This window comes from Oncorhynchus mykiss, chromosome 2 (assembly GCF_013265735.2).
Source record: "Oncorhynchus mykiss isolate Arlee chromosome 2, USDA_OmykA_1.1, whole genome shotgun sequence".
In the NCBI taxonomy this organism is placed as follows: Eukaryota; Metazoa; Chordata; class Actinopteri; order Salmoniformes; family Salmonidae; genus Oncorhynchus; species Oncorhynchus mykiss.
Window position 1 is genome coordinate 91,094,080 of NC_048566.1, and position 16,505 is coordinate 91,110,584.

Below are 16,505 nucleotides of genomic sequence, written 5' to 3' on the forward strand. Positions count from 1 at the left end.
TTCACAATCTGACAAGCACTTGATAATATTCTCACCAGGTCTTGAATTTTCCCAGTGGCACCCCCTTGTGTAGCCGTAATGCCCCATAAAACAATCCATGCCTTTTGCGGCCAAAGTGGGTGTTGTGCCCTTCGGCTGAATATAATAATTATAATTCCCGGCTGCTGTGCTCTGAAGCACTTCTCACTCACATGGCTCTCAGATGTAGCCAATGCCCGTCATGTGATCGGGTTCCTTCTCACAGGCATTTCAGCTAAGAAGTAGGCTTCAAGGGAATGAAGACAGACACACTGGGGACGTTACTGCGCATATTGAACATGATAGAGCTGTCCACATTTAGCCTACTTTTAGTCAGCCAGCAAGATGAGTAGGCTTAACGAACAGCAAAAGCACTGTCCTATGTCAATCTATTATCCCCCATAGTAAAAAAGTTGGCCTATTCCTTCGGTACAATAAATAAATATACCAAACACTCTGGGACCGTTGTGGGATGGAATAGATCCCAAATGAATACAACCCCTAGCATGAAAAAAAAGTTTAAAAGCAATGAGACTGATGCAACAGATGAGAACTTTTAGCTTAAAATGTTGTGCCCGGGTTGTGCTGTGGCGGAGTTCTTTGTGGGCTATTCTCGGCCTGGTCTCAGGATGGTAAGTTGGTGGTTGAAGATATCCCTCTAGTGGTGTAGGGGCTGTGCTTTGGCAAAGTGGGTGGGGTTATATCCTGCCTGTTTGGTGCTGTCTGGGGGTATAGTCGGACAGGGCCACAGTGTCTCCCGACCCCTCCTGTCTCAGCCTCCAGTATTTATGCTGCAGTAGTTTATGTGTCGGGGGGGTAGGGTCAGTCTGCTTTATCTGGAATATTTCTCCTGTCTTATCCGGTGTCCTGTGTGAATTTAAGTATGCTATCTCCGATTCTCTCTTTCTTTCTCTCGGAAGACCTGAGCCCTAGGACCATGCCTCAGGACTACCTGGCCTGATGACTCCTTGCTGTCTCCAGTCCACCTGGACATGCTGCTGCTCCAGTTTCAACTGTTCTGCATGCGGCTATAGAACCCTGACCTGTTCACCGGACGTGCTACCTGTCCCAGACCTGCTGTTTTCAACTCTCTAGAGACAGCAGGAGCGGTAGAGATACTCTGAATGATCGGCTATGAAAAGCCAACTGACATTTACTCCTGAGGTGCTGGCCTGTTGCACCCTTGACAACCACTGTGATTATTATTATTATTATTATTTGGCCCTGCTGGTCACCTATGAACATTTGAACATCTTGGCCATGTTCTGTTATAATCTCCACCCGGCACAGCCAGAAGAGGACTGGCCACCCCTCATGGCCTGATTCCTCTCTAGGTTTCTTCCTAGCCACCGTGCTTCTACACCTGCATTGCTTGCTGTTTGGTGTTTTAGGCTGGGTTTATGTACAGCACTTTGTGACATCAGCTGATGTAAGTGCTTAATAAATAAATTTGATTTGATTCTTCACATTACAAATACAGCAGTGCACACAGGGCAGTAGGCTATAAGTGCAAATGTTCCAAAATGCAATCAATTAGCGGGAAAACACTTCTCGAAAGTGACGCTAAATGTGATTATGCATGTAATACTTTATTACAAAGGTGAATTTTTAATGGTGGAAATTATCTTCCCCAAACTTGAAACTCATGCACTGTGTATATTATGCCAGTTAGGTATCGGTTATAAAGCAGATTAATGTCCTTTAATTTGAAGAAGTTATTTGGCCACTTTGGTTGTGATACAAACCTAATCAAAACATATAGGCCTATGGGCTAGGCTACATGAGGTGTGATACTAACCTTATTAAAACATATAGGCCTACGGGCTAGGCTATATGAGGTGTGATACTAACCTTATTAAAACATATAGGCCTACGGGCTAGGCTACATGAGGTGTGATCCTAACCTAATCAAAACATATAGGCCTACGGGCTAGGCTACATGAGGTGTGACACAAACCTAATCAAAACATATAGGCCTATGGGCTAGGCTACATGAGGTGTGATCCTAACCTAATCAAAACATATAGGCCTATGGGCTAGGCTACATGAGGTGTGATACTAACCTAATAAAAACATATAGGCCTATGGGCTAGGCTATATGAGGTGTGATACTAACCTAATAAAAACATATAGGCCTATGGGCTAGGCTACATGAGGTGTGATACTAACCTAATAAAAACATATAGGCCTATGGGCTAGGCTACATGAGGTGTGATACTAACCTAATAAAAACATATAGGCCTATGGACTAGACTACATGAGGTGTGATACTAACCTAATAAAAACATATAGGCCTATGGGCTAGGCTACATGAGGTGTGATCCTAACCTAATCAAAACATATAGGCCTATGGGCTAGGCTACATGAGGTGTGATCCTAACCTAATAAAAACATATAGGCCTATGGGCTAGGCTACATGAGGTGTGATACTAACCTAATAAAAACATATAGGCCTATGGGCTAGGCTACATGAGGTGTGATACTAACCTAATCAAAACATATAGGCCTATGGGCTAGGCTACATGAGGTGTGATACTAACCTAATTAAAACATATAGGCCTATGGGCTAGGCTACATGAGGTGTGATACTAACCTAATAAAAACATATAGGCCTATGGGCTAGGCTACATGAGGTGTGATCCTAACCTAATCAAAACATATAGGCCTATGGGCTAGGCTACATGAGGTGTGATACTAACCTAATAAAAACATATAGGCCTATGGGCTAGGCAAAAAAAGGCATGCGCTGTTCCTTGACTTACTGCTCAAGCTGAGTATCATTCAAGGGATAGGCTAATATTGTCACCCACCAGACTACTCTAGATTTAATGTTCTTTACATACAGTGCACAAAATAATATATGTGTGAAATGAGTTTAGATTTAGAATGGACCATGATCATGCACCTGTCGGGGTATAGGGGTATTGTTGGAAAAAATACATGTATTTAAACAGCGAAAGGAGGATGCTTTTAATGTGGTTCATTTTCATGCCAGCCATGTAGGCCATACTCCTGTTGTAAAGCGAAGCAATGTGCTTAATATTAGGAAAGTTGATAGATAAATAAATATAGTAGCCTATAGAAAGCTGATGGGATCCTCTTTTTAATAGATGTCATCAAAACTCTGTTTTCTCACGCAATTGCATAGCCGATAGAAAGATTTCACAAAATGAGCTCATGGGCAATAATGAACTATTTGATTAGATTTCAGTACATTTGCATTGACGTCAGAGTGATTAGAGGGACAATAGAGTGCTGAGTACCAGGCAGTTAGAAAGTTTGGTGGGTTACTAATGATCAGCAGCATCAGAGCTTGGAGAAGCCTATTTACGTGACTAAACAGTCATGTGGAATTTGAATGCTGTTATGACCGCTGGTGTGGAGGTAATACGGTAAGCCGTAACAGCCCTAGTTACAACTGGTAACTTCAGGTCAGAAACAAACCATACTAGTGCAGAAAAATTCCACACCACAGATAATAATTTCCATGACAGCTGCCAAAAGCACATTGGACAATGCAACGTGTAATAGCAAAAGAAGAAAAATAAATGTATTTTGATCTGGCAAAACCACAACCACCAATAAAAAAAGGCAGCGAGATTCACTTATGCACGGTATCACAAGTCTTTATAAACCACAAACTCTAACTCCACTAACCATGAGGACGGTCTTGGCGGAAGAGTGTGAGTGGCGGAGGCTGTGAAAGGCCAGCAGGCCCAGCAGGCTGTAGAAGGCCAGGGTGGCCAGGTTCCTCAGGTCTAGAGGGCTTTCCACCAGAGGAATGGTACCCATGGTCCAATCACAGCAGAGCTCCGAGGGGTTCAGAAGGAGCCAGGCATTTAATGGCAGCAGGTAGTTGAAGGTCAGCTGCCGGGCCGGAGTCGGGCTGACAGCCGCGGGGTTGTCAAACCTGGAGAAGAGAGGGGAAATGATGTTAGGGACCATATAGGATGGAATCACAAGCTAGAATATAAAATACATTAAATCTGCTCGCCTAAATGGAGATGTTCTATTTCCGGTCCTTGTTAAAGGTAACAATCCTTAGTGGAAGTGCCTACTATTAGGCACATTATTCGTCAATTGTGGGAATTTATGAAAAAAACTAAATGTAGTACAACCGAGGCAAAAGGGTTATAAATGCTAATGGCTGCTAATCTGGTTTTATCCTGTAAGTGGCACTTCGTGCTCTTTTCAAGGAATGGGACCCAACTTCTTAAAGGCTCTAGGATCCATGTGTACAGGGGTGGTCTGCCAGTCAAAAGGACGACAACCCTACATGGGATGGGGAAGGTTTTTGTGGGAGGGAAAATGGAGGACAACTTAGAGCCAGCTGGAGCTACAGTATGCTTAGCAGGGCATCTATCAAGGTACAGCTTCGTGGATAACGGAAAGGCGTTGATTCTGGTGGTACTGGTAGATATGAATAAGTATCTCAAATTAGTGGCAAGGATAGTGGTAAGTACACTACATGACCAAAAGTATGTGGAAGCTTGTTCGTCGAACATCTCATTCCAAAATCATGGGCATTAATACAGAGTTGGCCCCCCCTTTGCTAATATAACAGCATCCGCTTTTCTGGGAAGGCTTTCCACTAGATGTTGGAACATTGCTTCCATTCAGCCACAAGAGCATTAGTAAGGTCGGGCACTGATGTGGGGCAATTAGGCCTGGCTCGCAGTCCGAGTTTCAATTCATCCCAAAGGTGTTTGATGGGGTTGAGGTCAGGGCTCTGTACAGGGCAGTCAAATTATTACACACCAATCTCAAACCATTTCTGTATGAACCTTGCGTTGTGCACGGAACTAAGGGGCTTAGCCCGAATCATGAAAAACAGCCCCAAACCATTATTCCTCCTCCATCAAACTTCACAGTTGGCATTGTGCATACGGGCAGGTAGCGTTCTCCTGGCATCCACCATACCCAGATTAGTCCGTTGGACTATCAGATGGGAATTTGGGGCAGAAATTTGACGAACTGGCTTGTTGGAAAGGTGGCATCCTATGACGGTGCAACATTGAAAGGCACTGAGCTTTTCAGTAAGGCCATTCTACTGCCAATGTTTGTCTATGGACATTGCATGGCTGTGTGCTCGATTAAATACCTGTCAGCAACGGGTGTGGCTGAAATAGTTGAATCCACTAATTTGAAGAGATTCTGAATATTATGGACACTTTGGAATTGACTGATATTTGGAGGCTTAAAAACCCAGATCTCGTAATATATAATTGGAGGAGGCTTAATCAAGCTAGTCAGATTTATTATTTTCTCATATCCTTTTCAATGGTGGCAAAAGTAAAGAAAAGTATTGATTGAGGAAATATGATCATCAACTTATATACCTCCATATATCTATGACAGACTTTCCACGAGGAAGGGGGCATTGGAAATTTAACTAAGGTTTATTGACTGACAGTACTTCCTTGGCAAAAACTAAAGAATTCATATAACTTTTTCTTGCACAATACAGGAACAGCAGACCCACTTATTCCATGGTATGGCTTTAAAATGTGCCTTTAGGGTCAATTCAATTACATTTCCATTGCAAAAACGGTATCGGTCAATGTAGACAAGACTTACAACAGAAATAGAAAATCTAACATTACAAAAAGCAAAACAATAGGACGTTATTGAGGAAAGATAGGGTTTCACTTATCTAAAACCAGCAAAGTTTTTCCTAAACCATTAAAATAGAAACGCAACCAAAAATAACCTACAGAAAATAGACTTAACAAAAATATAAAACGCACCACGCAACAATCAACAATTTTACTGAATTACAGTTCATAAGGAAATCCGTCAATTTAAATAAATAAATGAATAAATGAGAAATCTATGGATTTCACGACTGGGGAGGGGCGCAGCCATGGCTAGTCCTGGAAGGGCATAGGCACACCCACTTGGGAGCCAGGCCAACCCACTGGGGAGCCAGGTCCAGCCAATCAGAATGAGTCCCCCCCCACCCCAAAAGGGCTTCATTACAGACATAAATACACCTCAGTCTTATCAGTTGTCAGACGAGCCCACGGGTGAAGAAGCTGGATGGTCCTGGGCTGGCATGATTACACATGGTCTGCGGTTGTGAGGCCGGTTGGACATGTCGCTAAATTCTCAAAAACAAGGGAGGCGGCTTAGGGTAGAGAAATTAACATTAAATTCTCTGGCAACAGCTCTGGTGGACATTCCTGCAGTCAGCATGCCAATTGCATGATTCCTCAAAAGTTGAGACATCTGTGGCATTGTGTTGTGTGACAAAACTGCACATTTTAGAGTAACCTTTTAATGTCCCCAGCAAAAGGTGCACCTGTGTAATGATCATGTTGTTTAATATGCTATTTCTAAACTTTCTTGCCTAGCTAAAATGTTAGAATCGTTGATTCCTTCTCAGCTAAGAATTTTCTTATCTTTGAAATATGTTATAAATGTACATCAGTCAGTTTTAGACCAGGCCATAGCACTATCTCTGCTGTATCCCAAGTTATAAACAATGTGGTTAACTGTATGGATAAAAGGCAACATTGTGCTGCCCTCTTCATTGACCTTCCATACTGTTGATCACTCACTACTAATTCAGAGGCTTTCCTCAATTGGTCTAGATCAGGCTAAATTGTAACTGGTGTAAAAGTACTTGACAGATAGAACTGTGTATCTACTGATGGTATAACTACTGACCCCCTGCAGGGGTCAATACTTTGTCCTTCTTACGATTTACATTACCAATATTGACTAGTCTGTAAAAATGAAATGAATTGAATTCAGGTAAAACTAAGTATATATTGTTCTCTAGAGCACATACAAATAACTGACGATTTCAACATACAGTTGAAGTGGGAAGTTTACATACACTTAGGTTGGAGTCAATAAAACTCGCCTTTCAACCACTCCACAAATACTCCACACATACTTTTTCCAACAATTGTTTACAGACAGATTATTTCACTTTTAATTCACTATCACAATTCCAGTGGGTCAGAAGTTTAAATACACTAAGTTGACTGCACCTTTTAACAGCTTGCAAAATTCCAGAAAATTATGTTATGGCTTTACAAGCTTCTGATAGGCTAATCGACATAATTTGAGTCAATTGGAGGTGTACCTGTGAATGTATTTCAAGGCCTACCTTCAAACTCAGTGCCTCTTTGCTTGCCATCATGGGAAAATCAAAAGAAATCAGCCAAGACCTCAGAAAACAATTGTAGACCTCCACAAGTCTGGTTTATCCTTGGGAGGAATTTCAAAACGCCTGAAGGTACCACGTTCATCTGTACAAACAATAATACGCAATGGGACCATGGGACCACGCAGCCGTCATACCGCCCAGGAAATAGACACGCTCAGTCTCCTAGAGATTAATGTACTTTGGTGCGAAAAGTGCAAATCAATCCCAGAACAACAGCAAAGGACCTTGTGAAGATGCTGGAGGAAACAGGTACAAAAGTATCTATATCCACAGTAAAACAAGTCCTATATCAACATAACCTGAAAGGCCGCTCAGCAAGGAAAAAGCCACTACTCCAAAACCCCCATAAAAAAGCCAGACTACGGTTTGCAATTGCACATGGGGACAAAGATCGTACTTTTTGAAGAAATGTCCTCTGGTCTGACAAAACAAAAATAGAACTGTTTGGCCATAATGACCATCGTTATGTTGGAGGAAAAAAGGGGGAGGCTTGCAAGCCGAAAAACACCATCCCAACCATGAATCACGGGGGTGGCAGCATCATGCTGTAGGGGTGCTTTCCTACATGAGGGACTGGTGCACTTCACAAAATAGATGGCGTCATGAGGAAGGAAAATTGTGGATATATTGAAGCCAACATCAAGACATCAGTCAGAAAGTTAAAGCTTGGTTGCAAATGGGTCTTCCAAATGGACAATGACCCAAAGCATACCCACAAAGTTGTGGCAAAATGGCTTAAGGAAAACAAAGTCAAGGTATTGGAGTGGCCATCACAAAGCCCTGACCTCAATCCTATAGAACATTTGTGGGCAGAACTGAAAAAAACTTATGCGAGCAAGGAAGCCTACAAACCTGACTCCGTTACACCAGCTCTGTCAGGAGGAATGGGCCAAAATCCACCCAACTTATTGTTGGAAGCTTGTGGAAGGATACCCAAAACCTTAGACCCATTTTAAACGGCAATGCTACCAAATACTAATTGAGTGTATGTAAACTTCTGACCCACTGGGAATGTGATGAAAGAAATAAAAACCGAAATAAACCATTATCTCTACTATTATTCTGACATTTCACATTCTTAAAATAAAGTGTGGATCCTAACTGTCCCAAGTAAGGGATTTTTTTACTATGATTAAATGTCAGGAATTGTGAAAAACTGTGTTGAAATGTATCTGGCTGTGTATGTAAACTTCCGACTTCAACTGTATGTACTTTCGGATGGTGTCCAAATTTTGGTGTTCCTGCTTACAAATATTAGGGCATCTGGATAGATGAAAATCTGTATTTATTTTTTTTAAAGCATATTGATGAGTTAAGGTGAGAATAAAAATGGTTATCTTGTATAGAAATAGGCCATGCTTCTTGCTAAAATGTTTGTTTTTTATTACAATTTATTTATTACTATTTTATCTTTCATTATGTATTAATATTTTGAGGTGTGTCTTTTCTGTAATTTATATAATTCAGGGCTCATTTGTAAAATAAACCTTGGTGTCAGTATGTCTCCCTGATAAAATAACGGTTAAATATACATATTTTTTTTATTCTCCTACCTCAGATGACGATGAGTTTCGTGACATCCTTCTCCCCCAAAATAATGTTAAACTGTCTGCGACACACAAAACATTTTTGTTCAGGCCTAATTACATTGGATAATTAAAGTTGAAAATGGATTCCTTTCAGATAGGGAAAACCCCTGGCCTTGATGGCATTCAAATAGATATATCAAACTTTTTATGAACCATTTTAAGATCCATTATCATCATCATCATCATGATTTAATTACTCTTATATAAATGTCAAACTGCCGGACAAACAAAAAGAGGGGCGGATCTCTCTCCAACTGAAGCAGGAGCCAGGGGTGGCAGTACAAAAACCCAGTATCTTAAAAAAAAATTGAATACCCCTCACACTTCAATGTTGGGATGCTAAAATATTGGCAAACTGTATTGCTCACAGAATTAAAAAGATTGGGATGAAACATTTCACGTGTAATCAGACAGGATTCTTAAAAGGAAGATATATTGGAGACAGACAACTACAAGAAATAATTGAAAACTATGAAAATGCAGGGAAACCAGGTATAATCTTTATAGCAGATTTTGAGAAAGCTTTCGAGACAGTACATCTAGAATCTGTTCAAAAGTGCCTGGTTTTATACATTTTTTTACTTTGGAGAATCTCTCATAATATGGGTAAAAGTCATGTACAACAATACTTTGTCAAATAAAAAAACATTACTTCTCTGACAACTTTGAATTGTCAAGAGGATGACAACCTTAATTAAAAACCAGTTGAGTCTATGGGGGCGCTATTTCATTATTGGATAAAAAACGTTCCCGTTTTAAACGCAATATTTTGTCACGAAAAGATGCTCGACTATGCATATTATTGACAGTTTTGGAAAGAAAACACTCTGAAGTTTCAGAATCTGCAAAGATATTGTCTGTGAGTGCCCCAGAACTCATTCTACAGGCGAAACCAAGATGAAACGTCAAACAGGAAATGAGCAGAATTTCTGAAGCTCTGTTTTCTAATGTCTCCTTATATGGCTGTGAATGCGACAGGAATAAGCTTAGACCTTCTGCCGTTTCCCCAAGATGTCGGCAGCATTGTGACGTATTTGTAGGCATATCATTGGAAGATTGACCATAAGAGACTACATTTTCCAAGTGTCCGCCTGGTGTCCTGCGTCGAAATTGGTGCGCAACGCCAGGTGCAAGTATTTTTCCATTTGATAGAGAGGAGAAACCAGGCTTCCACGAACGATATATCATCAAAGAGATATGTGAAAAACACCTTGAGGATTGACTCTAAACAACGTTTGCCATGTTTTCAGTCGATATTATGGAGTTAATTTGGAAAAAAGTTTGCGTTTTGAGGACTGAATTTTCGTTTTTTTTTGGTAGCCTAATGTGATGTACAAAACGGAGCTATTTCTAATACACAAAGAATCTTTTTGGAAAAACTGAGCATTTGCTATCTAACTGAGAGTCTCCTCATTGAAAACATCCGAAGTTCTTCAAAGGTAAATTATTTTATTTGAAGGCTTTTCTTGTTTTTGTTGAAATGTTGCCTGCTGGATGCTAACGCTAATGCTAACGCTAAATGCTACGCTAGCTAGCTACTGTTACACAAATGATTGTTTTCCTATGGTTGAGAAGCATATTTTGAAAATGTGAGATGACAGTGTTGTTTACAAAAGGCTAAGCTTGAGAGATGGCATATTTATTTCATTTGTGATTTTCATGAATAGTTAACGTTGCGTTATGGTAATGAGCTTGAGTCTGTATTCACGATCCCGGATCCGGGATGGGGAGATCAGAGAGGTTTTAAGGGGCAAAACATTTATGATTAGAGACAAAAGTATTAAATGTACGCTGATGATTCATGTTCGAGTCATCAATCTTCAACCTTGAAGGGCATTAATGAGGACCTGGATAATTTCTCCAGTTTCTCTGGACGAAAACCCAACGATGATAAATGCTATATTTACATAAGTATTCAGAACCTTTACTCAGTACTTACTCAGTACTTTGTTGAAGCACCTTTGGCAGCTATTACAGTCTCGAGTCTTCTTGGGTATGATGCTACAAGCTTGGCACACCTGTATTTGGGTAGTCTCTCATTCTTCTCTGCAGATCCTCTCAAACTCTGTCAGGTTGGATGGGGAGCGTTGCTGCACAGCTATTCTCAGGTCTCTCCAGAGATGTTCAAGTCTGGGCTATGGCTGGGCCACTTGAGGACATTCAGAGACTTGTCCCGAAGCCACTCCTGCATTGTCTTGGCTGTGTGCTTAGGGTTGTTGTCCTGTCGGAAGGTGAACCTTCACCCTATATATCTCTTTGTACTTTGCTCCGTTCATATTTGCCTCAATCCTGACTAGTCTCCCAGTCCCTGCCGTTGAAAAACATCCCAACATCATGATGCTGCCACCAACATGCTTCACCGTAGGGAAGGTGCAAGGCTTCCTCCAGACGTGACGCAATGCTGTGTCGGAGCTCTACGAACAATTCCTTCGACCTCATGGCTTGGTATTTGCTCTGACATGCACTGTCAACTGCGGGACCTTATAGACAGGTGTGTGCCTTTCCAGATCATGTCAAATCAATTGAATTTACCACAGGTGGACTCCAAATCAAGTTGTAGAAACATCTCAAGGATGATCAATGGAAACAGGATGCACCTGAGTTCAATTTCGAAACTCATAGCAAAGGGTCTGATTACTTATGTAAATAAAATAGTTTCTAAAAACCTGTTTTCACTTTGTCATTATGGGGTATTGTGTGTAGATTGAGTAGTATTTTTATTTATTTAATCCATTTTAGAATAAGGTTGTAACGTAACAAAATGTGGAAGGGAAGAGATCTGAATACTTTGCGAATGCACTGTATATCAACAATCACACCAAGAGTCTAATTAAATCTGTCTTTTAAATCTGCAACGAACCGTGTGTGATTCGGGCAGACACACACCACACAGCTAGTGGGTAGGGTTAAGCTGCATTTATATTGGTATGACCTGGGCCAATTAAGTACCATCAATTATCTGTGAATTAGAGTTTGGAGCAGTGTGCCCATAAGTCAAATGCATTTTTGTCCAATTCCCCGAATCTGAATTCCTTGTCGAACTGACATGCTATCATGGTACATTTGCTTGCGCCATTGGGGACCACTGACGACACCGCTGAAAATAAGCTTGGATAAAGAGAGCAGCCCATGAGGAGGACAGGGAGGGGGAGGAGAAGTAGGAGGAGGAGGAGAGCAGGAGGCAGTGCCAGGAAGGGGGGGGGGGGAACCAAGGCAGTGCCAGGACAGTGAACTTAAAAGTGAATTCACTTGGCTGTCTGGTTAAACAATAAATCAGGTCTACAGAGCTACAGTGCCTTGCGAAAGTATTCGGCCCCCTTGAACTTTGTGACCTTTTGCCACATTTCAGGCTTCAAACATAAAGATATAAAACTGTATTTTTTTGTGAAGAATCAACAACAAGTGGGACACAATCATGAAGTGGAATGACATTTATTGGATATTTCAAACTTTTTTAACAAATGAAAAACTGAAAAATTGGGCGTGCAAAATTATTCAGCCCCTTTACTTTCAGTGCAGCAAACTCTCTCCAGAAGTTCAGTGAGGATCTCTGAATGATCCAATGTTGACCTAAATGACTAATGATGATAAATACAATCCACCTGTGTGTAATCAAGTCTCCGTATAAATGCACCTGCACTGTGATAGTCTCAGAGGTCCGTTAAAAGCGCAGAGAGCATCATGAAGAACAAGGAACACACCAGGCAGGTCCGAGATACTGTTGTGAAGAAGTTTAAAGCCGGATTTGGATACAAAAAGATTTCCCAAGCTTTAAACATCCCAAGGAGCACTGTGCAAGCGATAATATTGAAATGGAAGGAGTATCAGACCACTGCAAATCTAGCAAGACCTGGCCGTCCCTCTAAACTTTCAGCTCATACAAGGAGAAGACTGATCAGAGATGCAGCCAAGAGGCCCATGATCACTCTGGATGAACTGCAGAGATCTACAGCTGAGGTGGGAGACTCTGTCCATAGGACAACAATCAGTCGTATATTGCACAAATCTGGCCTTTATGGAAGAGTGGCAAGAAGAAAGCCATTTCTTAAAGATATCCATAAAAAGTGTTGTTTAAAGTTTGCCACAAGCCACCTGGGAGACACACCAAACATGTGGAAGAAGGTGCTCTGGTCAGATGAAACCAAAATTGAACTTTTTGGCAACAATGCAAAACGTTATGTTTGGCGTAAAAGCAACACAGCTCATCACCCTGAACACACCATCCCCACTGTCAAACATGGTGGTGGCAGCATCATGGTTTGGGCCTGCTTTTCTTCAGCAGGGACAGGGAAGATGGTTAACATTTATGGGAAGATGGATGGAGCCAAATACAGGACTATTCTGGAAGAAAACCTGATGGAGTCTGCAAAAAAATTGGGCGTGCAAAATTATTCAGCCCCCTTAAGTTAATACTTTGTAGCTCCACCTTTTGCTGCGATTACAGCTGTAAGTCGCTTGGGGTATGTCTCTATCAGTTTTGCACATTGAGAGACTGAAATTTTTTCCCATTCCTCCTTGCAAAACAACTCGAGCTCAGTGAGGTTGGATGGAGAGCATTTGTGAACAGCAGTTTTCAGTTCTTTCCACAGATTCTCGATTGGATTCAGGTCTGGACTTTGACTTGGCCATTCTAACACCTGGATATGTTTATTTTTGAACCATTCCATTGTAGATTTTGCTTTATGTTTTGGATCATTGTCTTGTTGGAAGACAAATCTCCGTCCCAGTCTCAGGTCTTTTGCAGACTCCGTCAGGTTTTCTTCCAGAATGGTCCTGTATTTGGCTCCATCCATCTTCCCATCAATTTTAACCATCTTCCCTGTCCCTGCTGAAGAAAAGCAGGCCCAAACCATGATGCTGCCACCACGTTTGACAGTGGGGATGGTGTGTTCAGCTGTGTTGCTTTTACGCCAAACATAACGTTTTGCATTGTTGCCAAAAAGTTCAATTTTGGTTTCATCTGACCAGAGCACCTTCTTCCACATGTTTGGTGTGTCTCCCAGGTGGCTTGTGGCAAACTTTAAACAACACTTTTTATGGATATCTTTAAGAAATGGCTTTCTTCTTGCCACTCTTCCATAAAGGCCAGATTTGTGCAATATACGACTGATTGTTGTCCTATGGACAGAGTCTCCCACCTCAGCTGTAGATCTCTGCAGTTCATCCAGAGTGATCATGGGCCTCTTGGCTGCATCTCTGATCAGTCTTCTCCTTGTATGAGCTGAAAGTTTAGAGGGACGGCCAGGTCTTGCTAGATTTGCAGTGGTCTGATACTCCTTCCATTTCAATATTATCGCTTGCACAGTGCTCCTTGGGATGTTTAAAGCTTGGGAAATCTTTTTGTATCCAAATCCGGCTTTAAACTTCTTCACAACAGTATCTCGGACCTGCCTGGTGTGTTCCTTGTTCTTCATGATGCTCTCTGCGCTTTTAACGGACCTCTGAGACTATCACAGTGCAGGTACATTTATACGGAGACTTGATTACACACAGGTGGATTGTATTTATCATCATTAGTCATTTAGGTCAACATTGGATCATTCAGATATCCTCACTGAACTTCTGGAGAGAGTTTGCTGCACTGAAAGTAAAGGGGCTGAATAATTTTGCACGCCCAATTTTTCAGTTTTTGATTTGTTAAAACATTTCGAAATATCCAATAAATGTCATTCCACTTCATGATTGTGTCCCACTTGTTGTTGATTCTTCAAAAAAATACAGTTTTATATCTTTATGTTTTAAGCCTGAAATGTGGCAAAAGGTCGCAAAGTTCAAGGGGGCCGAATACTTTCGCAAGGCACTGTACTTGCCTAAGCCTCCCCTCCACCCAAATCCAGACAGCAGATGTTCTGAAAGAGCTGCAAAACCTGGACCCCTACAAATCAGCTGGGCTAGACAATCTGGACACTCTGTCTAAAATGATCCTCCGCCATTGTTGCAACCCCTATTACCAGTCTGTTCAACCTCTCTATCGTATTGTCTAAGATCCCTAAAGACTGGAAAGCTGCCGCGGTCATCCCCCTCTTCAAAGGAGGTGACACTCTAGACCCAAACTGTTATAGACCTATATCCATCCTGCCTGCCTTTTTAAAGACTTCGAAAGCCAAGTTAATAGATCACTGACCATTTCGAATCCCACCGTACCTTCTCTGCTGTGCAATCCGGTTTCCGAGCTGGTCACCGTTGCACATCAACCACGCTCAAGGTGCTAAAGGATATCATAACCGCTATCAATAAAAACAGTACTGTGCATCAGTCTTCATCTACCTGGCCAAGGCTTTCAACTCTATCTATCACCGTATTCTTATCGGCAGACTCAATAGCCTTGGTTTCTCAAAAGACTGCCTCGTCTGGGTTCACCAACTACTTCTCAGACAGAGTTCAGTGTGTCAAATCGGAGGGCTTGCTGTCCGGACCTCTGGCAGTCTATGGGGGTACCACAGGGTTCAATTCTGGGGCCAACACCTTTCTCTGTATATATCAATGATGTTGCTCTTGCTGCAGGTCCTGGAGTGGCCTAGCCAGTCTCCAGATCTCAACCCCATAGAAAATCTTTGGAGGGAGTTGAAAGTCCGTGTTGCCCTGATCCACCTCCACACAGATGACACCATTCTGTATACATCTGTCCGTTCTTTGGACACTTAACTAACCTCCAAACAAGCTTTTTTTAACATTACGGAAAAAGCCTAACATTGCAATAATCTGAGACGGCGCTCAGACGTAACAATATTTATCCGCTATGTTGGAGTCAACAGAAATACAAAATTACAACATAAATATTCCCTTACCTTTGATGATCTTCCATCAGAATGTAGTGCAAGTAGTCCTAGTTCAACAATAAATAGTTTTGTTTCATAATGTTCAATTCTAGTGTCCAAGTAGCAGCATTTGCTACCACTTTCAGCTCAAATGCCCAAAAAATGACTTCAGGACCAGGATAACTTTGCATCAAAACTTCCAAATTACATATTACAGGTCGACGAAACTGGTCAAACTAAGTGCAGAATCAATCTTCAGGATGTTATAATCATACAGATCGAATAGCATTCCAACCGGACCATTCATGTTCATCTGGGGCTGATTGGAACAGCCGAAGCACTCGAACGCAAACGCGTCTCAAGCACATGGAAATATTTTTCGACACTTACTACTTTCCTTCCCATTAGGTCAAAGTTCACAGCAAATGCTCCATTACACTTTCTACTGAATAATAACAATATGCATATATTAGCAATTTAGGACAGATTTTGATGCAGTTCATTATGGGCACGCAATTCATCCAAAAGGGAAATACTGCCCCCTGGCCCCAAGAGGTTTGAAGAGGCTCCTCTGTCCTCCACTCGTTACCTGTATTAATGGCACCTGTTTAAACTTGTTATCAGTATAAAAGACACCTGTCCACAACCTCAAACAGTCACACTCCAAACTCCACTATGGCCAAGACCAAAGAGCTGTCAAAGGACACCAGAAACAAAATTGTAGACCTGCACCAGGCTGGGAAGACTGAATCTGCAACAGGTAAGCAGCTTGGTTTGAAGAAATCAACTGTGGGAGCAAATATTAGGAAATGGAAGACATACAAGACCACTGATAATCTCCCTCGATCTGGGGCTCTACGCAAGACCTCACCCCGTGGGGTCAAAATGATCACAAGAACGGTGAGCAAAAATCCCAGAACCACATGGGGACCTAGTGAATGACCTGCAGAGAGCTGGGACCAA

The 16,505-nt window shown here is 41.7% G+C and overlaps 1 protein-coding gene across 2 annotated transcripts in view; it reads right to left on the minus strand.

Moving 5' to 3' along the window:
* The window catches only part of tmtc3 (transmembrane O-mannosyltransferase targeting cadherins 3), a 110,713-nt gene that overhangs the window by 47,349 nt on the left and 46,859 nt on the right, over positions 1-16,505 (minus strand). For both annotated transcript variants that reach the window (XM_036958924.1, XM_021576723.2), the window contains exon 7: positions 3,676-3,928. In XM_036958924.1, the coding sequence (XP_036814819.1) occupies positions 3,676-3,928 (253 nt within the window). The remainder of the gene's footprint in view (positions 1-3,675; positions 3,929-16,505) is intronic.